At 35.9% G+C, this 24,556-nt stretch overlaps 1 protein-coding gene across 1 annotated transcript in view; it reads right to left on the bottom strand.

The window, feature by feature from the left end:
- Positions 1-733: 733 nt before the first annotated feature.
- LOC135104551 (collagen alpha chain CG42342-like) overlaps positions 734-24,556 on the bottom strand; it is a 108,019-nt gene continuing 84,196 nt past the window's right edge. The window contains exons 8-23 of the mRNA XM_064012126.1: positions 23,319-23,412; positions 22,476-22,600; positions 20,218-20,317; positions 19,375-19,580; positions 18,946-18,990; positions 18,697-18,723; positions 18,290-18,331; positions 18,067-18,171; positions 14,836-14,943; positions 10,999-11,025; positions 10,674-10,727; positions 9,488-9,514; positions 9,225-9,260; positions 8,010-8,135; positions 6,664-6,874; positions 734-5,362 (exon numbers count right to left, since the gene is read on the bottom strand). Coding sequence (XP_063868196.1) covers positions 6,707-6,874; positions 8,010-8,135; positions 9,225-9,260; positions 9,488-9,514; positions 10,674-10,727; positions 10,999-11,025; positions 14,836-14,943; positions 18,067-18,171; positions 18,290-18,331; positions 18,697-18,723; positions 18,946-18,990; positions 19,375-19,580; positions 20,218-20,317; positions 22,476-22,600; positions 23,319-23,412 — 1,290 coding nt within the window. The 3' untranslated portion in view covers positions 734-5,362; positions 6,664-6,706. The remainder of the gene's footprint in view (positions 5,363-6,663; positions 6,875-8,009; positions 8,136-9,224; positions 9,261-9,487; positions 9,515-10,673; positions 10,728-10,998; positions 11,026-14,835; positions 14,944-18,066; positions 18,172-18,289; positions 18,332-18,696; positions 18,724-18,945; positions 18,991-19,374; positions 19,581-20,217; positions 20,318-22,475; positions 22,601-23,318; positions 23,413-24,556) is intronic.

Raw genomic sequence — 24,556 nt, 5'->3', positions numbered from 1 at the left:
TCAAAGGGGCTTGATTCTGACTCCAAAAGAACGGAGACTGGAGAGGGCTGTTATTTAAATTGTGTGTTTAATTAATTATTTTTGCAGGCCCGTCAGGCCCGACTAAGTCACACGTGCATGTTGAGTGAGGACAATTTTGTTTTGCGATTCGCAAAGACAGCGCCTCTGTGTGTACATCATTGTATTAAATCTCCATTCAAAGCGTTATCAGATAAGACTGACCGACTCATCAGTACCTATTTGACGTGTCTTTCTTTAATCACTAACCACGCTGAAACATCTTTTCTTGTTCTACAGCCATCTGCAAGCATTGCACTAGCTAGAAATTGCAAATTTTTTTTATGCCTTTCTCTTTCTCGTAGATGCTTATAAAGACTCCATACATTGTTTTAGTGCTGTGAATCATTGTATACTGCACTAAAAATGGACATGATTCGGTTGTTCTTTGCTGTTTAGTATATTTATACTCCATGACCCTTTGAGTGGTCAAAGGCTGTGTAGACACAACGAAAATGGGCTTTACACCACATTTATATATATATTATATATATATATATATATATATATATATATATATATATATATATATATATATAGAGAGAGAGAGAGAGAGAGAGAGAGAGAGAGAGAGAGAGAGAGAGAGAGAGAGAGAGAGAGAGAGAGAGAGAGAGAGAGAGAGAGAGAGTTCCGTGATTGCTGTCTTCCAAGGGCATAGCACTAAACTATGGGTATTGAAAACACTGGAAAACATTTATTTATTCCGGTCGCATGGCCTAGAGCTGTGTGAGTGTGCGTACTTTGTCGTCACATTCATGGCGTGATTCAGCTGTGCGGCAGTGCAGCGCAATCGCATCTAAAAGTGCATGTGTTGTCCTTAAAGCCTTGAAAAATTAGAAAAGAAATAAGCCTGAAATGGCTGTAAGTACAGTGAATTATTTTATACAAGAATGAGAAATAAAGTGGTCGTTAAGCTCTTGAAGCAATGCTGATAATGAGTCACCAATTGAAAAAAAAAATGTGGTGTGAATTACAATATAAACTGTAGTAAACTAAGCAATATAAATTCATTTCCAGGCTATGCAGGATTTAGAAGAATAAGAACAAAATTAAATGAATAATAGCATTCAGTAATGCAGGTATTCAGTTTCTGAAATAAGGAATGCCTATATTGATAATCTGAGGTGGAAAGAATTGATCTCATAACACAATCATACACATATTTTATTTCATAACTTACTAGCTTTACAGTACTCCAGCCTCGTCTTAAAACACTACAAGACTGGAGGGTTATAAAAAACTGAAGCTGTAGTGTCCATTTAGGTGGAGTTTCCTTCCCCTTTACATGGAGCCTCTTGCTACCACCACCACCACTACCACCATCGCTACTGGTGTGTGGCAGCAGAGGGGCCTCACCACAGTGAAGGGGAAGCTCATTTTATGAATTACTCTGGTTTTTCCTTTTGTTTTTCATCTTTTTTTTTTTTTTTTTTTGATTGTGACTGATGTCTGAACTGAGTCATCCAAATAGTCAATTGCATCGAGGTACATGTGTGGCTACTGGAGAGACTGTACAGGTCTGAGCACTTGGTAAGCTTACTCCTATAGGATAACATTCACGTCTTTTGGTTGTCAGCTCATCTCGAGTTGAAATCCAACATTTTCTCATAACATAATTCCTTCTGTTGCTCAAAAGAAAATTAATCTGACATAACAATTTTTGTCAACTTTGAATTATTTACTCTAACTAGGTGAAAGGACAAGTTTGCTGATCATGCTTCTGTACAGTTGTATTCTAAAGAGAATGTCTAACATAATAAAAGTCCTTATTCTATACTTTTGCACTAATGAAATCTTGTATCAAAACCATGATCTTACCACTGAACATAAGTCACCACCAGTTACTACATGTGCTCCTTGGTGAGGTGGGGATGGGCCGGTCTACTGCTGCTGGACTCATGAGGGTGACACCAGAGTGGGCCAGTAAGGCTCTTCTTACAAACATAAAGAAACCATAATAAAAATAAATATACACTGCTTACAAAAAAAATTAATGTACTTTAATGGGAAATTTGTTTATGAAAGATGAAGGCAACATATGAAATAAGCAATCACTCTTATTTCCTTGATGGAAAGAAAAAGATTTCTGAAACACAATACTACAAGAAGATTGATATTTGTCTGTAAGGTACACAGGAGAGGAGGATCAGAGCCTGAAGCTACACACATGAGGAGGCAATATAACAATGTGGTGGGTGGGAGAACAGCTGGTGTCTGGCAGACTTACATGAGATATGCCATAAAGATTCTCTGACTAGAAGAATGCCAAGGAAAACATGTGGTAACTATGATGACAAGCACTTCATATATTAGTCTGACACGTACCACTAAAAAAATAATAAAAACAATGCATTCTTCCATGTCCTTACCAAGATGAACTACAGACACATGCAAAATGCTCTGGAGGGAATCAATATGTACATCAAAAAACCTGTCATGTATTATACCCTAAACAAGTGAGAAGGTTTCATTTATACAAACACACAGCAACAGGACAGCACTCAGGCTACCAGAATCACTTTGCACAAAGATACTAGCATGAGGAACTGAGCATTACCTACTGCAATGACATTCTGAGGTAATGAGTGTCTGTTCTAGCCACTTAACTTTTACTGAATGCACAGAAATTATTCCTATCAGGAGGACATGAGGAACAAGGAGGTCTGGATGCAGCTACTCATGGAACCACTAAACCCCCTCCATCTCCTGCCTCCACTCCACACCAGCCTGAAATTATGTGGTGTAAAATATCATATTGCTAATTTAGTACACATTCAGAGGTTAATATGTCACAAAGTTACTCTTCAAAGGAGTTTAGAGGATATGTCCTTATAATACAATCCTTAAGAAAATTAACTACTGGAAGCTTTCATCCTGAGTTAAAAATCAATACAATTTTAAGCATCATTAATAGCTCTCTTCACCGACACTGAGATATATGTAGTACTATAAACTCCAGCGTTCGTCTTGATTAGTTTAAAGACTCATCTTGATATTTGTTCATCCACTCACGTCCTATTGCATGTCCACTTATGCAACAAAACTTCTGAATATCAGATTTTCATTTTATACTTCTCATACTAAATTTTTTTTTTTTAATTAACTGTATGCTGAAAACACACCCAATTTACAGTATATTATAATAATTAATTAACAATACATAAAACCAAAAAAGTCTCCTCACATATATCAGTCATTCACCTGTTATCTGCCTCCAAAAGTTCCCTTGAGTGTGGTGGACCACTGCACTGGAGTTCTATACAATGCTTACTGGACTCTGATGCCTACCTACTGCATAGTGTGCATGTGATTACTTATTGAAATATTCATTATTAAGTAAGAAAAAAAATCTTCAAGGAGAATAAAATTTCTACAATACTAAACAGAGTGCAATTGAGATGTATAGTGTTTTAGCAGTGAATAAGAGAACCTGAACTAATACTACTTGAAATTAGGTCTTAGTGTGAGTGCTTGAAAGGCAAAGATCAGCATGACTCCCTCCCTGGATATGAACCTTTGAGATCAGATAAAAACAAAACTATAAAAGACAACCAGAGCATTATGGATGTAGCAGACACTAGATCCTCATGGCAGTCTTCATTTGTGGGTGTTTGTTGCAATAAATTAAAGATTACATGAATACTTGAATACAAATTAGTGGCCAGAAATCCAAAGGTATATCTTGAGCTAGAAAAAAATAGTAAATATATAAGCAAACGATTTTAAGATTAATGTAATTTTGTACTTCCAAATAAGAATAGCATGTTCATTAGTTGATGACAATGTCACTCCTTCACTACTTAGTTTGGCAAGTTTTAAACTGATCTGTCTGGCAGCAGTTCTGAGGTAGTCTGGGGTGCTGAGTTATACACAATTTTTCCCTCCTGTGATGCAAATTCTTTGTATAAAAAAAAAAAAAAAACTTGGAAACAATGCAGACATTCATGTTTAAGATATGTATTCTACCCAGTGTAGATCCTGATGAGGTTTGATAACAGATGAATGACTGTATAGTTAGAATCCCCACCAGTTACACTTTGCCCTTTCCCCCAATGTTGTCACAGAGGCTGCTGGTCATGCCAGAAAGCAACACATAACACTACACTGTGGTCATGGCTCCTCTACACTCCATCAAGCTATTCAAATACTACAAAAAATAATAAAACTGAAAACATTATGAGTAATTTACAATGTCATTTGGTCAATAATAAATTAATAATTATTGTTAAATAAATGATGTAAATTTCTGACAGAAAAAATTCCTAATTTAAAATCAACATTGTAAGATCTGTTAATATGATATGCTTCACCTTTTCCACTTGAGTAAGATAATATTATATTACTACACACTTTTCTTGCATAACTACATACATATCTTCAGTCTATAGAAAGGTTACACATCTGCTGATGTGTCATGTGTTGCTTAAAACATGTACTCTGCACACCAACAAAGTCTAAAGAGGCAGTATAACTTTTGTCAGATCTAAGAATTTACACATCATTATCATAATTTTTCTTGTACTTCTGATAAATTCAGATAAAATTATTTCAGTAACACTACTTCAAAATATGTTTTTACTAAAACAAAACTGATATGAGTGAATGTTTCACATATTTCAAAGCCTTTCCCAGAAGTAAAATATATTTGGCCTTATGTTGTTGGCAATGTGATGAAACTCAAACTTATTTTCATTTTTTCTGTCCTGCAACCAGAGCTCATCACTAGAGACAAAGTTGCAAATGTGAGTCATCAGTGAAGACAATAATATTGCAATTATAAATAATTGCTGAACTCTACAACATTACAATTGCAGGTTTTATTTAAAGACTCACCAAGATTGCACCAGCAAGTCACTGCACTGATAGAGTCTCATCAACACTGCAACTGTAGGTCACTGCTAAAGATTTATTGATGTAGCTCATAGAGGAACACAAAAAAGAGAGAAACTCACTATACACAAGTCACTGTGGACCAAGGACAGTAGAAACTTCTGTACACTATTTACACTATGCTTGTGGCTGGCACTGTTCCCAAAATGTTTATGGGTTCACTTCAACAAAAGACTGTAATTCAGAGTGGCAGGAGACACACTACACGAGGCTGCAGCAGCTGGGATTGGCCCAGCGCTCTACACTGCTGGCCCTTCATGAAAAACTTGTCATACTTCAGAATCTATAAGGTTTATTGCCTAGTGAGTAAACAAGATGGGGTGGGTATCCCTTGGTGTCATGTGGTGATGCAGTGCAGGCATCTCCTGGACCCACCCGGCTGAGGTTAGTGACGGCTGAACAGTTCCTCATAGCTCTGAAAATAGTTGCCATCTTCATTAGTTTACTCCTTCTACCTTTGGTTGGAGTTTACAACACTAATTATTTTCTCATTATCATTTACCAGTGCTATCTTAAAGATAATTTATTTCAAAATATGTTTTTCTTTTCAACAAAAATTGTGACATTTGGAATTAACTGTCTCACTGATATTTGAATTTACAATCATCATCTGAGATGGCTGTCATTTAATCCATGCAACAAACATATTCATATGACTCATCTATCTACCTCTGACAAATTTTCTTTCCCATAAGTACCTCTTTGTGAATGACTGCAGTGAAAGTGTCTGCATCCATACCTTTCAGTATATATAGTCATATGTAGTCTCAACCTCTTAGCTCACATGCTCTTTTATCATTTTATCATTAACTTTCCAAGTTACAGGTGTTTTCTGATTTGTACTGCACAAAGAAACCAGGCTTTGTTTAGATAATGCTGAGAAAGACTATTGACAGTTGCAGTCATCTTCCCTCTAATTTAGTTCATAAAAAGAACACTAACAGTGTACATGTCAAGGTAAACATGGGCTACTTTACATCCTTGTGGAGACCACTAAACCTGTTGTTTTATGCAATACAGCAATGAAATACTCTGAGTAAATTTACTCATGCAAATACTAAGTGTTCAGGCTGTTCTGTTAAGACAGCTAATCATGCAGATCTGCTTAAAATACCACAATTTTCTCCAACACTGAATTACTAAATCTTTTGAATGGTGCTGCATAGAGTGGATTACATTTAGAAGTGGAAGCAACAGAAGTAAAGGCACTGGAGTAAGCAGTTTGACAGTAGGTGAAGTAAAGCTCCATCTGGTGAGCAGCACTGGAGAGCATCACCTTGACACTTATACTAACTTCTGTGGTTTTGAAGCAACAATACCATTACTGAATTTCTAAGTTATATATATATATATATATATATATATATATATATATATATATATATATATATATATATATATATATATATATATATATATATATATATATATATATATATATATATATATATATATATGAGCAACTAGCTAATCATGATCACTCATTAGATAATTAAAGAAATACCTCAATATTTCCATTAAATTAGCAAATCAGTATCTTTATGCATTGCTTCATCTTGAACTTGTTATTGTTTGAGAATCAACATCTTAGATTACCAACACAGACAATAATCAGAGCCTATGGAGCACAAAACACAACACACAACCTACACACTAGACACACTGATACAGCTGACCACAGAGGAGTCAAGGTGCACAACTCACGGGCTCACTCACAAAGGGGGCAGATGCAGTGTGAGTTAGTGGGTTAGTGCAGGCCTCATTTCAACGCATCTTCCTCCTCCTCCTCCTCATAGTCTTCCTCATAGTCCTCATGAGGAGGGGTGGTGGCCTGGGGAACTGGGGCCTCGAGGGGGAACACGTCTAAGGGTGGTCCTCCCAAGCCAAGGCCAAGCCCCACACCAATGGGCCGGATAATGTTCTTACTCTGTGGTTGGGTGAGCGGGACATGGCTCTTATTGGATCCCTAGGGTGGTGGGTCAATGTCTGGCTAGGCTAGGATCATCTCCTCCAGTTGCAGAAGTAACATTCAAGGCCAAAGGAAAGCAACACTAACCATTTTATATAATTTAAGATATGAAAGAATAAATGTTCCCATAGCTTTTGATAAATAACATCTCACATTATACTAGTCTATCTTCAAGTCAGTGATGATATACTTAGCATATCTAATTATCTTATAAGAAAATGTCTGTGAGCAGGTAAGATCAAATGATGACAGGAATCACACTTATATCCTGCTACATGCATAGCTTTTGCCTAGGATCTATAATTCTAGAGAATGATTTACACTTATCAATAAATATGAACCATTGTATCCCAAAGTATTCTAAAGTCTTTTAAACTTTAGTTGAGTATATGGTATAATTTTTAACATTTTATTTACCACCAAGTATCATGTAATGTATCCCATCTAAAATGACAGTCTTGTATGCATTATGTTGCCAAAATACATGCAGTTTTAAATAAAAGGTCCTTAGCCATTATGCAGCAAGTGATAAACTGAAAGTGACACTTTGGCTAGATTTGCCACATGAGAGTAGGGAAGGCTTTCAGAGCTTTGTAATTCTTCCCTTTTATTTAATTCTGAAGAACACTTAAAGATTTGAAAACCTGGTGCTTAACAGAAGAAAGATGAATGTAAACTATATACCTTTCAATCTCATACTAGCTATTGCTTTCTTATTTTTTTTTTTGCAAAGTAGGAGAAAGATAATATTTGGTTAATCCATCGTTACTGTACTTGGTCACTCTGCATATCACTCACCACATTCTAAAACCACAAGCCCCAGTGCCAACAGATGATCCTTACATCCCAATTGCAGACTACCTGAGGTAAAAATCTCAAAAGCAAGAGAATTGGCCATGCCAGCTTTAGATATGTAGAAATCTATTACTCATAGTTACTTCTCATGAATACAACCTCACTGACCCCTGGCAAAGTTCTGTCCCATATGCAGTACACACACAAACCAAAATACACACACACACACACACACACACACAAAAAAAAAAAAAAAAAAAAGAGCTGTGGCTCATGACCTGTACACAGACGTACTTACCTGTCCAGGCCGCCAGCCACAGCCAGGGAGGGGCAGCCCATCAGCACCAGTGGGGCATGGAGCATCCAAACCAGGCACTCCCATCTCCCCTTTAGGTCCTGACTTGCCCCGCCTGCCCCGCCGACCCTGACATAACCAATAACCATTAATGTCATCTCACGAAGTAATCCTACAAAATTCTTTCTAAAGGATATCATGTCTAAGTATTGTCAGCAAATTAGGTTATAGCCTTATGAAGCTCAAGGCAATAAAATCTATGGTGTAAATATGGTTTATGGCTGGACTACTGGAACAATGTGGATCATGTTAAATGATGAAGATAAAATTATTTGTGGCTTGCACTGCAAAGCAGAATTGTTCAGTATATGGTTGTACAGATTATGTAAGGATGCCAGAGAAATTAAATTATAGTAGATGTGGAAATGGGCAGAGCCATGTTGAAAGTGTATAGGAAAGTGAAGCAAGTTTAATGACAAATGCTAGATTAATAACTGCCATAATGTTTTATAAACAGGTGGTTTGTTTTATTCCAGTTCAGATCAATATAAAAGAATCACTGCTTGGTTGTAGATAGAGTGTCTTCAGCACATCCTAAATACAATATGTCATTATACCCCAATCAGAACATGGTGAAAATTGCACCCACTAATGTTGCACACTCCTTGATTCCAAGAAAAGTTGTAATGCTGCATGGCAACTCTATGGGTTGTCTGGGTGTAGACTGACAAACCCATGTGGTGACCTAATGCCTGACCTGATCCCACCTCAGATAGTTTCAGGACTATTGTTTTGCCCTGGCAAGCATACTGCAAGCACAAAGGACCTTGCAAAGCTTTTTATGCAACTAACCATTACAAAGCCTTCAGTCTTAGGTGACCATTTCATGAGACTGAGCATTGTTAAATCTATATGAAGAGTTTGCTTCATAATAAGAGAAGAAAAAGAGTTCTCATGGATAACTTTCATTCATGCCTACCAAGAATGTAACTAAGAAGTCTGCACAAAGCTTAAGATAAAAACTCAAACTGCATTATGGGTAAACACAAGAACTCTGAGAAACACCTAGGAGGACCCTTGTTATGATGATAATGTACATGACTGTAGTGATATTGGTGGGAACACTTGATGGTTTTGTTCATAAAGACAATATTACAAATATGATTAAAAAAAATAAAAAAGGTATAAGAACATACTACAAATATTTATAAGACTTACCCTCTCTCCTTTCATTCCCTTCTCTCCTTTTGGACCCTGTTGGGAAGAAGAGAGGATAATTAAACAAAATTCTCCTCATTATCAATTGTCTGACTCGACACTCCAAAATCAATAAAATTAGTAATTTAAATATAAACAAAAAGATCCATTTACTCTTTATTTTACGATGCAGAACAAGTGAAGGCTAATGACAACAACAGTCAGTGAGGAGCAGGGTGGTGGGTGCAGGCATGCAGGGCTTTACTAGAGCACAGTGTTAGTACCTCCACCCCTGGAATGCCGTCGGTGCCCTGAAGCAGAAGACGGTACACATTAGTCACACCACAACACTGCTGGGGCACTGCAGGTTAGGAGCAGGAGAGGGCCACTCACAGTCCTACAGAGGCATGCTAAAACACTTGACGAACCAACGTACCCACTGACTTGTCTCGTCAACTACTAGGTTGGCCCACATGCAAGTTTTTCTCTGATTTATAGTGAGATGTTCCATATTTTACAAGGTCAGCAGGTGTGAAAAGAGGAAGCAATGTGCATACCTGGCTTTGGTAATTAGCACTGTTAGAATTTTTAGTGCTCTGTAGTTTTTTTTTTTTTTTTTTGGCATGTAATGCAGGACAACTAGCCACTGTGTAGTCCATGAGCCCTAAGCCTTACAATGGGAATATAAGATGGAAGTAAGAAAGCTCAAAGAAAATTCTAAGCCTGAGGAAGAAAAAAAGTTCAGAGTTGGGAGCTGTATATGTACTGTAAATATGAATTTTGAGCAATAAGTTGAAAGACAACTATTGGTATGTATTTGTAAGCTTACAATACACAATGAATAAAAGAATATGTGTGGCTTACAAGAAACAAAGAAATATGCACTGATGTTTTGTTAATGAAGTTGATTTATTAAGCAAAGAATAAAGAAGTAATGGCAAAATGTGAAACATTCCTATGTACATAAATTCAACAAATATTCAATGGAAACAATTACTATACTCAGAACAAAATTAATTTCATGAGGCAAGTTACCACGAGTATGGAACACAAGTACAGCAAAGATAAAATGTGACAACTTGAGATTCTACATGTCATGCATTCCTGTAGATTTAGAGCACAGTTCCTGTCACCACATAGACCCCGCAGGAGGCCACTCACTGCTGTGGTGTTGCTGTCGTGTTGTCTGGCCCAGCACTGAGCCTCTCAGGAACCTTCACCATTTGCTAAATGATATTACTTGGTATACTGTTAGTGACCATAGAAAACTTAACTACCTTTTTAAAACATGCACTATAAGCTTATAAAACTACACTACAAAATTAAAAAGCACATGTAAGCAAAACTATATAGTACAAGGTTGAAAGTGTTATATTCTAAGCAGCAATTATAGTGAAGGATTCTACATTAGATTCAAAAGGATCCAACATCTCCTACAGAGAATCAGAAGCAAATCTGGCAATGACTTACTGGCAGTCCTGGATCCCCTCTCTCACCCTTCCTGCCAATCTCTCCTCGTGCACCCTGCCAAGAAACACACCCTGGATCAGCAATACAGTAACAAACCCACTCCAGTCAGCATCATGTGCTACATAAGCCCTCACTCTCAGCTATAAATGACCCACAAAGCTGTTCCCTGTGAATATATACACAAGCATCAGCCATTAAAAGCATTAGATAACCACATATTCTTGAATACTATGCCTTTACTCAATATGCTTACATTCACACAAAATTACTCATTAAAAAAAAAATAAATAAAATAAAAAATAAAGTAATAAAACTATAAACTTACCTTCATACCATCCAAACCAGGTGCACCCTGTAGAAACAAAGAATATTTATATTGGTAAATTGTGGCTATGAAAATGTAATTCTCTTGGAAGGAAATTCCGAGAAATTAAAACATATTTAAAACTGAAAGGTAAAGAGGCAAGGTAAACCATGATGCATGTGTGACATAACATTCCTGGAGACACAATGTTCAGTAAAAATGGAGGTGGTGTTGGTCAGATTCTAAATGACAGAATAAAGAGAGCAACAAAATCATTAAAAAGAAACCCGAAATGCATAAAACAATTGCAATGATTCACTTTACACACTGGGGATAAGTTAAATTTTATGCCACATTACTAATGTTGGATGACAGGCACAGCTGGAGTGAAGAAAAGAAAAGTAATACAGAAGTGCAAATCTAACCAAGTATGTTTTCATGTTTTAATTAACCACCAAAAAAAAAATATATGTAGAAGTTTCAAAGTAGGATTATTTGTTGGCACATCTCTACACAGGTATTCCCTCTCATGTGACTACAATATGGTGTAACAGGGTATGAATGCAGCCCTGACTGGATATCTGATGTAAGCACCATTCTTTTTTAAATGTCAAAAACTGTGATTTAAGTCTGTGTATCTTGAACCATCAGAAGATAGAGATCTACTTGAAGATTCAAACTGATGAGAAATTCATGGTTAATACCATGTTAATAGTGCAGAACACATGGTTTTTATTAATATTTACAAAAACAAAAAAAATATAATTCTTTTTATTTTGGCAATGTAATTTCTGCAACAAAAAAACAATAATATCTCTCTTACTTCAGAACCAAAAGAAAAGGCAAAACTCATAATTCATTAAGAGTTCTTGAAATTTTCTGAAAACAGCTGTCCCTTTATGTATGTACTGCATCCTGATATTCCTATGAGGTCATGTCATAAAAACATGGATACTTATGTACTTCTTCAATAAGTTGCTCCAAAGAATCTGTACCACCAACCATCCTATGACATCCACACCTGTTTCAGGCAGAAGGAAGACTGCAGGGTGAGTGGCAGCAGCTGGTTGCCTTGGGATACTTGAGCACATGCACAAGGGAAACCATACTCTAAAAAATCACTGGTCAAGTGATCCCCGATGCTATACCTATAATATTATAAGGATCATGTACTTAGCATTGCATCTGTCCTAGACACCCCAGTTGAAAATAACACAAGCAATCTGAAAGCCAAGTAGTGTGCATGGCTACCAAATGTTGCATGGCATTTAGTGAGAATGCATCTTAAATAAATCCCCTGGCCTGAGTGAGACATGGGGACTGCAGCACAGATTGTGTTCCCAAATTTCTTTTGTGTGACTTTTAGCCTTATTGCTGCAGCAGTTTTGATGTGTCCAACTTTGCTGATGAATAGAGGAAGGGTCAAAATAATACTATCTGGTGTTACCTCAAAAATGGCCCAGGTATTTACATTTTTCTCCAAAAGGTATCTCATATGTAAGTGCTACCTTTCTGCTAATAAGATAATTCACATAATTTGTTACTTGATATCCCAGACTTGCTCAGGTAGACAGGCAACACACAAGATTGTGACAAGTCATTGATAGACTTCATGATATTCAGATTTATGGCTGAGTCTGTTTAAAAACATCACACATCTTCAAATTTGTGGCATAATCTATATACAGTCATCAGTCTAGAATGCTTATGTGTGGGGAAACTATATGTAGATGAATGGCTGATGGCTGGCTAAGTCTACATATAGATGAATTTTTTACTTGGCAGTAGGCCCACATACAACCTTGCTCCTGGGAGTTAAGGAAAATTTTTTCCAGCAAGGCAGAATTATGCCTTCCATAGTAAGACTAAAATTTAGTAAAGCCCTACAGTTAGTCACAACCAAATACTATTCAGCTGACATAGAAAATATTTTGTGTCAGTTGCAAATATGTCATCAAAATGAAAAGAACTAGTTAAGCATAACAGTTTAGTATGTTTTACTCCTTTCTGGATGACAAATACTACATACTGTAAACTTGATTTGGCAGATCTCTTTGGAACATAAAATAAAATGTATCTCTAAGTACAATGTAAGAATTATAATGGTTCAAGAATACACCTACAGGTTACATTTTACATAATTCTATTAATTAATTTGGCAGTGTTAATGAAAGAGCAATGGAAGAACTAAAAGGACAGTAAATGGAAAGGTATGGCAGGGAACTTTCTGTCATGGTCACATTTTCTGAGGTACTGCTTGCAGGAAATGAGGCATCACACATATGCAGTAGACTGATAGAAACAAGAAGCATATTATATTGAACATAAAAAAATAAATATATAAAATAAATAAAATAATGGCTACAGTAAAAGTAGACTGTTGCATCTTAAACACTGGTCTTCATTGTGGTAACTACTTGGAGATCACCACTCAGTGATGGACATAACAATACATGTATGCCACAAAATGCTAACATGCTGTAATAATTGTCCTACAAAATTCTGGATGCTAATCATCATGAGTAACTTGAAATACTGTATGTGGCCAGATTAATTTACTAGTGATCTGCTTTCCTGCATTCTGCTTTTACTTGGGTGTCTTCCTCACAGGTACAGAAAATTATTAATTATATAAAAAATGTCTGTCAAACTTTTATGAGTTAGAAGAAACATGTAAAACTTGCAGTTTTGCAGAAGACTGTATAGTGATTTTTCTATTCTTTTAGATTTCTTTTATAATGCAAGAGTTAGACAGGAGACAAGGAACAAGCTGTGTGCATGCATGCACGCATGCACACACACACACACACACACACAAACTAGCAAGTCTCAATGACACTTGATGCATCGTGTGCCAAGTTGCCAAGGAACAGAAGTTTTTTCTTTTTTTTTTGTAAAAAAAAAAATGAAAAGCATGTAGTTCCTATTAAAAAAAAAAAAAAAAAAAAAAAAAAATATATATATATATATATATATATATATATATATATATATATATATATATATATATATATATATATATATATATATATATATATATATATATATATATATATATATAATTGTGTGATGTTATCAATGCTCATAACATTTTTCAAATGATGTAATAGCTTGATGATGTAAAAATCTTCATTTGCTACCAAGCAGTATTTTAGAACACAGTCAAATCCTCCATAAGAAATCTCTGGGTCAATAAATGTGGAATCAAAGATGTTCAGCTGCTATGTTCTCATGGCATCCATTATAAATAGTAATATCTTTTCTGCCTCATTCCTTAATTACTGAAAGCATCATGCATCACAGATTCCCCAAGAAATTCATCACTGCAGATCTTTATGCTTTGTCATCAAATGCAGGCATTCTTCTAAATACCTTTTTACTGGTGAAACACTATGCAGAAAACTGTAAAAGCTTGAAATTTTTATATTGTTAATTTACATCATAAAGTTTAAAGATAAATCTATCCTTGATTGTATTATTTCAAGACACCTCTATCATCTCTGTAAAAAATACACAAATACAATTAGTTATGAGTTTTCTTTAGCAAATACACTTAATATACTGACAAAGGATATATGACTGTAGAACCCAATGTTAACACTTTTATCTCCTTGAGCCACACAGGAATGGTTACTCAGGCACTTAGCTTGAAAGCAGTTCACTTAAAACCTCATAGATTTAATAATGATAGCTTCAAATATAAAGTGTTTCAGAAAGCTAAAATTTCTCATAGGAGTAATTTTTTTAAATGATTTTTCACAAGCTACGTGGCAGCATAGCATTCGCAAAGTGAAGGCCTGATCAAAGTTAGTGCCTCACATGGGATCACACCCAGAAGAGGACCTGCTGGACACCTACCGCTGGCCCTGGCTTGCCTGTCTCCCCTGCCCGGCCTGTCTCGCCCCGCAGCCCCATTGGTCCAGGTAGCCCCATGGGTCCTGGGTCACCTTTGTCACCTTTGGCACCCTGCAAGGTAATAATGACACTGTTAAAAAAGCATGGTATATTTTACATTTCATATTTAAAAAGTAATTAAATTTAATTTTTAAGTTTTGATAATATTTATGAAAATGTGTGATGAATTCTTAAAAAATAACATTATCATCAAAGGAAATGGTGGCAATATTTTTACAAAACATAAAAAAATTGAAAAAAGTGTCCCACAATGATTAAAAAAGGACAAACAGCTGGAGATACACTTGTCCTTAGAAAGCCATTTATGACAAGCTACAGTGTCCAATGTTAAGCAAGAAATATTGGATGATAAAAGAAATGGTTACTTCCTACCCACTTCTCCCTCCAACTATGCTTAGTAAAAATGAAGTACAGTAGGTGCTCTTTTAATTTGGATACTTGTATCTACCTAGGATAATGAATAACCCAGATGCTTTCTGGGCCACAGATACTTATACAAAATCCAGAAGAACATCTGGGTTATCAGAAGATTCAGGCCAGAATCCAGATGGTGTTATTAAAACAAGAGATGGTGCATCACGTACAACCACCCACACATGCCCACACAGTTGAACCCGTACTACTCTAATGGACAGGTCTCTCTCTCTCTCTCTCTCTCTCTCACCATTTTTCATTCACTGGAATTATACTGTACTTTACTTCAGATAACTGTGCATGATTATGTTTATCTGCATGATTAAGTATGTTTTTACAATATTATGTCATTTTTGTATATGTCATTTTTGTAAAGTAAACACGTTTTAATGAGTGGTGGTGTGCAAGGACAGAGACAGAAGTGAAACCCCATATTTTTATTGAGAGCGGGAGTGCACATGGCCAGTCACAGGCAACATATTTACATCTTTGAATAATCTGGATATTCATATAGCTTGACAGGGGTTGTCCCCCAACTGTTCAAAATTAGAGAGGGTTTACTCTAATCTCATTCATCATACAAAAGTTGTATGCAAATCTTACAGGAATGATAGAAGAATGATCACTACTCTTGAAATGTAGCAAGCTATTGGTGGGATGGACATAAGAATCATCCTTTATCTGGTATTTGTAATGAAAGGACACTCAAGCCTGATAAAAATCCAGTTGGGCTTTGGTGATCATCTTGGCCTGATTGGTGGAGGTGATGAAATCACATTTCTGTGGTGTTCTAGCAGAGGTTTGACTCCTTGCAAAAGTCTCTTGCAGCCAATCTATCCCTCCTTTAGATCAATTCCTCTGCATTTCCATGATGCACCAAGATGGCATCACAAGGATGGGCAGTGATGGAGCCTCTGAACAAGGGACCTCCCCATAATCTCCAAAGAGAGGTCTGTATGTCATTTGCTACATTTTTCTATAGTTATTTATTTATTTATTTTGATTTTTTTTTACACCAGAAAAATATTTATAGTTTTCCTTATTACAAGCACACACATCTCACTGAAAGTCATAATGTTGTTATTTCAGGTTCCTAAGCCCCCTTAAAAACTTTTTTAAGTATAATCTCTTTCAAGAGAATGTCAGAGTTGTTTAAGCTCCTCTTTGCCACCAGGTTCTCCATTAAAATTTCACTGCAGCATATCCTGTGGTATCCATTATTGGTTCTTCTTGGATCTTAGTGTGCTCTTGCTCACTGAATGTCTTTTGTGATCCTTGTCCTGGAGATGCAAAGTTTTCTGAAGGATTTTCAACCACTGCCTTCTGAGACAGAGATGGGGCATCTGGGTGGTGCATGTGTAGCAAGAAGTGAAATATGACTTTGGTGTCATGTCATGCAATCTTTGATATTTTTTCTTTGCTTATTCTCTTAATTTTTCTTCTTGTCAACAGAAAGTTTTCTCCTTCATGCTGATAAATGAGGTCTTTTGATATCCCCTTAGTGTACTCTTGTAGGCAAATAGTGTTGAGAAACTGGTGGTGAAGTATAGATGAAAAGCAAGACACACACATCCTCTCTCTTCTAAGCCTCATAGCTCACTACAGTATTTATTCTGCTTGGATATTGCCCAAGACAATAGGTAATCTGAGTTGCCAAATAGAGCTATGTTCAATGAGTTTCATCAAGATATATTACGTATCTTTTGTTATAGAAAGAACACAAATACTATACTGCATGAAGAAAATGCAGAGTAGAGGGTCATGTTTAAATCCATAACTTGGAAAATAGTCATAATAAAGATGTAAAATTTTACCACAGTATTGCCAGATGGTGTAGCTATGCCTATAATTATTTTTTTTCCCAGAAAGTGTTAAAGTATTTTCTCTCCAAACCTCCACTCCACAAATGCCTGGTCCTCTTTGGGACTGCTGACAGGAAAAATGTGACAGCTCATACTGTTGGACAAGGTTACAAGTGCTATCTAAGGCTGTGCATGTAGGTGTAGGATATTTGAATATATACCCAGGCATAAAACTACATACTAAAGCTACCTATTTCATAAAATCATAGAGGAAATCTGAATATGTAACCTACAAGTACAATAACATATAAAATATTAGTTGCAGATTAGAGTCTAAGTATCTGTCAAATATGTTCTTGAAAAGCTGTAGTCATCATCCTATCAATGATCTTTGAGGATAAAGAATTCCAGACATGCTCTGCTAAGTATTTGGTTTTACCACCTACTATAAAGTTGTCACATCTCTAGTAAGTCTGATCAATCAACTGTGAAATAATCTTGAGCAACAATAATATCTAATTCTATGAATATTTTAAATGACTGCCAAGGCCACACAGAGCTATAGTGTACGCCCCACCTTCACTTTTATTAGGGCACTCAATCTCATGTGTTGACTGACTGAACAAGTAACTATAGCTCTCTCAGTCTTCCTTTATCAGATCTATTTCTCAGCTCTGGAGTAATTTTTGTCAACCTTCCACATATTATCAAACTTTTCTTATTGTTTTTGCAATATGGGAAGCAAAACTGAATGCAACACTCAGGATGGCACTGAATCAATGAATTCTAGTATAACTTTCCCTAAAATATTACTAATGAAACAGATGAGTTTATTTATAATATGAGCCACCACTGAACAACACTGACTTAGACTGAATTCTTCTGATATCAAAATTCCAATACAGATCAACAGCACACCACCTGAAAGAGAGTATGACATTCCTACCAGGCAACTTACTGGCTCTCCCTTGGTGCCATCCTTGCCCCTGCCTCCCTTGATGCCTGGAGGTCCCTGCAGGCCTGGGGCACCGGTTGGCCCAGGTGGACCTGGAGGACCCATGATCTGCCACAAACACAGGTATCACCTTTTCTTTTCAAAATATCATATAATGTATACTTATGTATCACAATAAATCATACAGTGTATATATGTTTCACCCACAAGATGATGAGGCACTCACCACCTCCCCTGGCACCTCCGTCCAGATCCTGCTGGAATCACCCTGTGGCAATAGAAACTACTATCACAAAAAAGGATATGTTAGGAATGAATGTTCATACATGATTTAATTCTATTTCATGACAACTTATTTGTCTATTCATGTGTAAAAATAAAGCTTATGAGTTTAATGTTTCATCATTAGGTATCTAAATCTTCAAAAAAGTACTGTGCAGTGTGTATATATATATATATATATATATATATATATATATATATATATATATATATATATATATATATATATATATATATATATATATATATATATATATATATATATATTACATTTCTCTAATATATCAAGCTATGAATGAAATACTGTACTAAGCAACTGCCAAAGTATAAACAGACACATGGACAACTCACCTGTCTTCTTCTGAGCTTTTTCAGTTTCTGAAAAACAATGCAAGGAATAGATGAGAATTATATTGGATGCTACTTTAAAAATCCTAAGATATAATAGCATGATTAAAATATAATAAATACATAGTTATTATACTAAAATAGGTTTATTTTCAACTAAAAATATGCAAGGAAACTCAAATATTTAAGTTTTTGAGACAGGGTCCAGCTCAAGTCTTGTTGATACAGAGCAAACATGAGGCAAGTACTTACTGAGTCTCCCTTGTCACCCTTATCACCCTTGAGGCCTGGCAGACCCTGAAAGAGAAGCAAGCATGTGTTGCTCATCACTCATTTGCAATATTGCATTAGATATTAATATAACACAGTTTTTGCAATGAACTTGAGTAACATACTCAGGGTAACAAAAAAATAATATTTTGTGTTACATATGCACTGCAACACAGATTATTCCTGAGATAGAACCATATTTCCCATGCTCCATAAAATAACACTAAAAGGTATAAGGGTAGAGAGATGGAAACTCTCAGACTAGAAATTTTATACAATCACAAATTTTATCTCAACTTGTCCATAAAGAAGCAAACTGATCTAAAAGATAATGACATTCTCTGCACAACATAAAGGTAAATTCTCCACCTCCCCCCTACATGCTGACACTGACCACCACCCACAACTCACCGGAGGTCCTGGCAAGCCTGGTGGTCCCATCAGGCCTGGAGGACCAATGTCTCCATATTCACCCTTCTCTCCCTTGGGGCCCAGTGCACCTGGCAATCCTGGTGGCCCCTGTGGACCAGACTCCCCATGGATACCATCTACCCCTGGGGGTCCTCGTGGGCCCAACTCTCCCTTAGGGCCCTGTATGCCCATGGACCCTTTCTCTCCTGAAAAAAGATATGCTGCTGTAGATATATGTAAATACTCTAGTGATTCTGTACACCTATTTTGTTTTTATGCAGGTTGCTGTACCCCTTATGGGTTAGTGTCTTTTATCTTTATGTTGTATATGTATTTTGGATTAGTTTATTAAATTCATCTATGTCTCTTAGACTGAAGATGCCTTCTGAGGAGGTAAAACATTGTGCTAGTAGTAAATGAAGAAAAAAACTCTGCTGTATCCCTGCTCACCTCTTCTGTAACTCAAAATTTACCTATTATATTACACACACACACAATATATATATATATATATATATATATATATATATATATATATATATATATATATATATATATATATATATATATATATATATATATATATATATATATATATATATATATATATATATATATATATATATATATATATATATATATATATATATATATATATATATATATATATATGACACTAACACATGATGTGCAGAGCTTGGGTGTTGCAGATATATGTTAATGCTATTAAGAGATATACAGCACACCATGAGTAAAGCAACCTATCTTGTGGCAGTGTACATCTACACACCCATACTGTTGTTCCCTGTGCAGGATGGAGCTCAACAGGATGTGATGCCTCACCTTTTTCTCCTGAAGGCCCCACATTGCCAGGCTCTCCTTTTGGTCCAGGCCGCCCTGGTAGTCCTTGTGCTGCTGCCCTTCCAGACTCACCACGTCGTCCCTGTCAGGCATGCTAGTTGGTGATATTTTTCTCTCTTTCTTTCTCTCTCTCTCTCTCTCTCTCTCTCTCTCTCTCTCTCTCTCTCAAAAAAAAAAAAAAAAAAAAAAAAAGATGTGACTCATTGACACTAAACAAGACAGTTCCTGATGATAAAAACATGTGTACAATACATACGGAACATGTAGCCTACTTATAATACTATACAGCACTGGTGCACATGGCTTAAACATACAGCTTTGTTAGGAATCCCTATTTTGAGTCTATATTTACATATCTTGCTTTAGTGAGATTTTTGCTGCCTAAAAAAGAAAAAAAGAAAAAAAAAGCATAATAATTTATCAAGTGAAGCACTTATACACAAATATATATATATATATATATATATATATATATATATATATATATATATATATATATATATATATATATATATATATATATATATATATATAATTGTATTGTTTTAATATTCAAAACATCTTTGTAATGAGGTGAGTGTAATAAGCCTCTTAAATATAAGTACAGTATGCATGAAAAATATTTGGAATGTTGTTAAAACATTCATTTTTTAACTTAGTCAAGTATTTGCAATAACTTCCATTCAATATAAGACTCCTTGCTCATTTCACCATCATTACTTGATATTCTCCCAGTATTTTACTGCTGAAAAGCATTTTTCTGTTATCTAATAAGTAAATTATATATAATCTAGTGATATTAAGTTTGTAAGCAATACTCAGTGGTTTTAATTGGTTAGTAACTACATGTTATACTTGCATATTTTTACTTAAAGTTATCTATGTAAGGTCAAAAAAGAATACTTACTCAAGATGAATACAGGCTTATTGACCCCAAACAGGGTGAGAGGTTAGTGATGGCACACGCAAGGTTGAGATGAACAAACACCAACACCAGCTGACCACTCACTAATCAGCTTACCCAAAAAATGAGTCCAGCTTATGTTAGTTGCAACCACCACCTCAGTAAATAAATACATGAATAAAATAAAAATCTATAATAAAGCAAACAGCTTAACGAAGACCAGGGACTGAGAAAATGTTGTGTATGTACAACTAGAAAGCATGTGGAAGCTGCTTACAACTAAAATTCACATTCATAAAGCATGCAAGTATGCACAAAAGCAACACTGTCAGCATGCACACAATGTAATGATGTCAACAAGAAGCAAGACTAATGCTTCAAGCACACACAAATCATGACAGAAAAAGATAATATACAAAATTGTGACTAACCAAATACCAACACATCCAAATCAACTGGCATACACCACACACCATCACAGGCAAAGGCTTAATATATTCTTGCCACGCATACAATGACAAAACAGTCATCCATACATACAGCTAAGTAGTATGTATATGATAAAATGGCTATTCCACACGCACACACACGCACACATGCATGCACACACGCACGCGCACACATGTGCACACACACACACACACACACACACACACACACACACACACACACACACACACACACACACACACACACACGAAAAAAAAGTACAAATCATTTTATGGTTAACTTCTATTATAGCTGCACTAATAATGCACACAGCAGCATATGTTAATGGGTGTTTAATCTTCATTCAGCTTCATGTGATCTACCTGATGTGACAGCAGAACTGAGCTATGACTGTGTATTAGCATGTTAAAAGGTTAAGAGTTGCAAATGTAACTGTTTGAATTCATCATGAACTGACTATTGACTCAGTTAGCACATGCCACTAAGTTTGTCTACTGCTAATCTTGGAACCACTGCTACTTTAAAGAATATTGTACTATGACTTCCTACTTTATCCTCCCCAATGTAAATATATATATATATATATATATATATATATATATATATATATATATATATATATATATATATATATATATATATATATATATATATATATGCAAAGACTCCTGGATTCTCTAACATGGTTCACTGAAACAAAAATTTAAACAAATCTAACAGAATAAACAGGATGAAGGAGAATAAACAATATATTAGTTAAACCTGCACCACAAACAGTGTGAAAAATTAACCAAGTTTTCCCAGAAGTGTACATATGCATGTCTGTGACAAACTGACATAATGAGCTGCTGTGTCCTAGTCTACTGCTCACAGTCAAGGTACGTACCCTCTTACCCCGCTTGCCCCGCCTGCCCCGTGGTCCTCGTGCTCCCTCCTCCCCATCCAACCCAGGGGGACCCATGGGACCATCTGGTCCTGGGTCCCCTGGCAGCCCAGGTGGCCCAGGGGGTCCTGTACAGCCAGGGAAATGGACAAGTAATGGTCTTTCTTTGGCTGTTACATTCAGCCCATTTCTGATAAGCTACTAAAAAAAAAAATAACAAAAAAAAAAAAAAAAAAAATAAAAAAAACATGCAACCATAAGTTTACTTGTCACCTCTGATGCAGTGGAGAGTTTCAAGCCATGTTCATTACACTTGTGGTTGAACAATCACATCCTAAATGTAATCAAGTTACCTTCACACATGTGACTTATGCCTCATATATATCTCATACAGTGATTTACTTAATTATTAATGTTGTTGAGTTTGATTAACAGTCTTCAATAGAAATTATATTCATGAATTGAATGCTAGGAATTTTCAGCAAATAATTTCATCATGACTGATGATCAACTATAATTTCTTAATTATTCCAAGAATTTGTCAGTTTATGCGTATATAATGTATATATTATAGTTTCCATTGCATTATGCATTTAATGATTAATACATCCTGAAGTGTATCATAGTTTCTTTCATCATAGTCATTTTCGAAATATGACAGACACAATAGAAAAGGAAGAAAAAAAGTTTTGAATGCAGCACAAGATTATATGCATCTGATTTTAGGGATCTTTCCATATTTATAATAAATTTAATCTAACTTGAACTTCTTAAGTCATGTGGTATGAAAAGCATCTCGTAACAGGATCATCTCTCTAGGTGCTGGAGCAGAGTGGACCCACTCACCAGACGGTCCAGGAGGCCCCTCAAGGATTCCGGCAGGAATTTCTTTGCCGTTGACTGTGGTGATCCCTCGGTCACCCTTGTGTCCCTTGTCACCCTGGGGATGAGGTCTGGGTGAGCTGGGTGGTGAGTGGGAGGAAAGCAGCATGGTGGTGGGTGCACGCAGTGAAACTTTATTGTAGTGAACAATACTCATGCCAAAATAAGAATCAAAATGACTAAAAATCAACATGGGAAGGGCTCCATAAATATTGGAGTATACCAGTAAATGCAGTTTATGAGTTTACGAAATGCAGTCATTTAGTTCACAAGACTGAAAATGCTATCAAAGTTAGGAAATTAAAATAAAGATAGCAGGATAAAGCAAAGGACTTGCTATAACTAATGTACATTTATCATACTGCACAGCAGTACCTACATCTAAAACACTATCCAAACAAAATATAAAAGAAAGGGGACATCTCATAATCATGGCACTTACAGAATAGTTGACTCAATACATTTATTTTCCAATGCTGTGCTGTATGTTGAAATAAAGTGGTAAATAAAACTATGCTCAATTAAAAATGCATGTCAAGCAAGAGAGGAAAATGCATATAAGGTTATAAAAAGAAGGAGGGGGCAGGTGCTTCTTCATTTCTGGAAAAGAAGTCTGCAAGTGGTGTTGCTGAGGTGAGCTGCAGCTAGTTAACCAAACAGCTTCTCAAAGATGCCTGGAAGTATCAATAAGGAGGAAGCAATCCATGGGGGACAAGAAAGATGAGGCTGGGGGTTGAAAGGTACTACCTACTTCACTAGTGGAAGATATAAGAGAGACAGGCCAAGAGCTGCAACTTATTTGTGATTCCCTAGTGCACTAAGTAAAAGAAATTCTCACAATCCACTTTTTGCTTAGATGAGTGGAAAAACTTGGCTGTGGGGAAGCATGCCTATCTTTCTCAAGTGACCTGTGTGATTTCTCTGTGTACACAAAATGTCTGCTGTTGAGAATTTAGTGCTCTGTTGGGTAATATTTTTTTAATGAACCATTGTACAATTATACCTGAAAGAGTGTTTGGTTAGACATATAATACCTGAGCACTGTGTCACAGGTGAAAGGTGACTCTTGGAAGAGACAAAGAATTGCTATTGCCTAAATATTGGATATTTTCAGCTAAACATGCTGTTGCAACACAACTACAAGTGAGCTTTCTCCACAGTATTTCTGGAGCATACTGCTATAAAGACCAACTTTCTTTTGA

This window comes from Scylla paramamosain, chromosome 10 (assembly GCF_035594125.1).
Source record: "Scylla paramamosain isolate STU-SP2022 chromosome 10, ASM3559412v1, whole genome shotgun sequence".
Lineage (NCBI taxonomy): Eukaryota > Metazoa > Arthropoda > Malacostraca > Decapoda > Portunidae > Scylla > Scylla paramamosain.
Note: the sequence above shows the minus strand (reverse complement) of the source record. Positions and strands in the feature narration are given on the sequence as shown.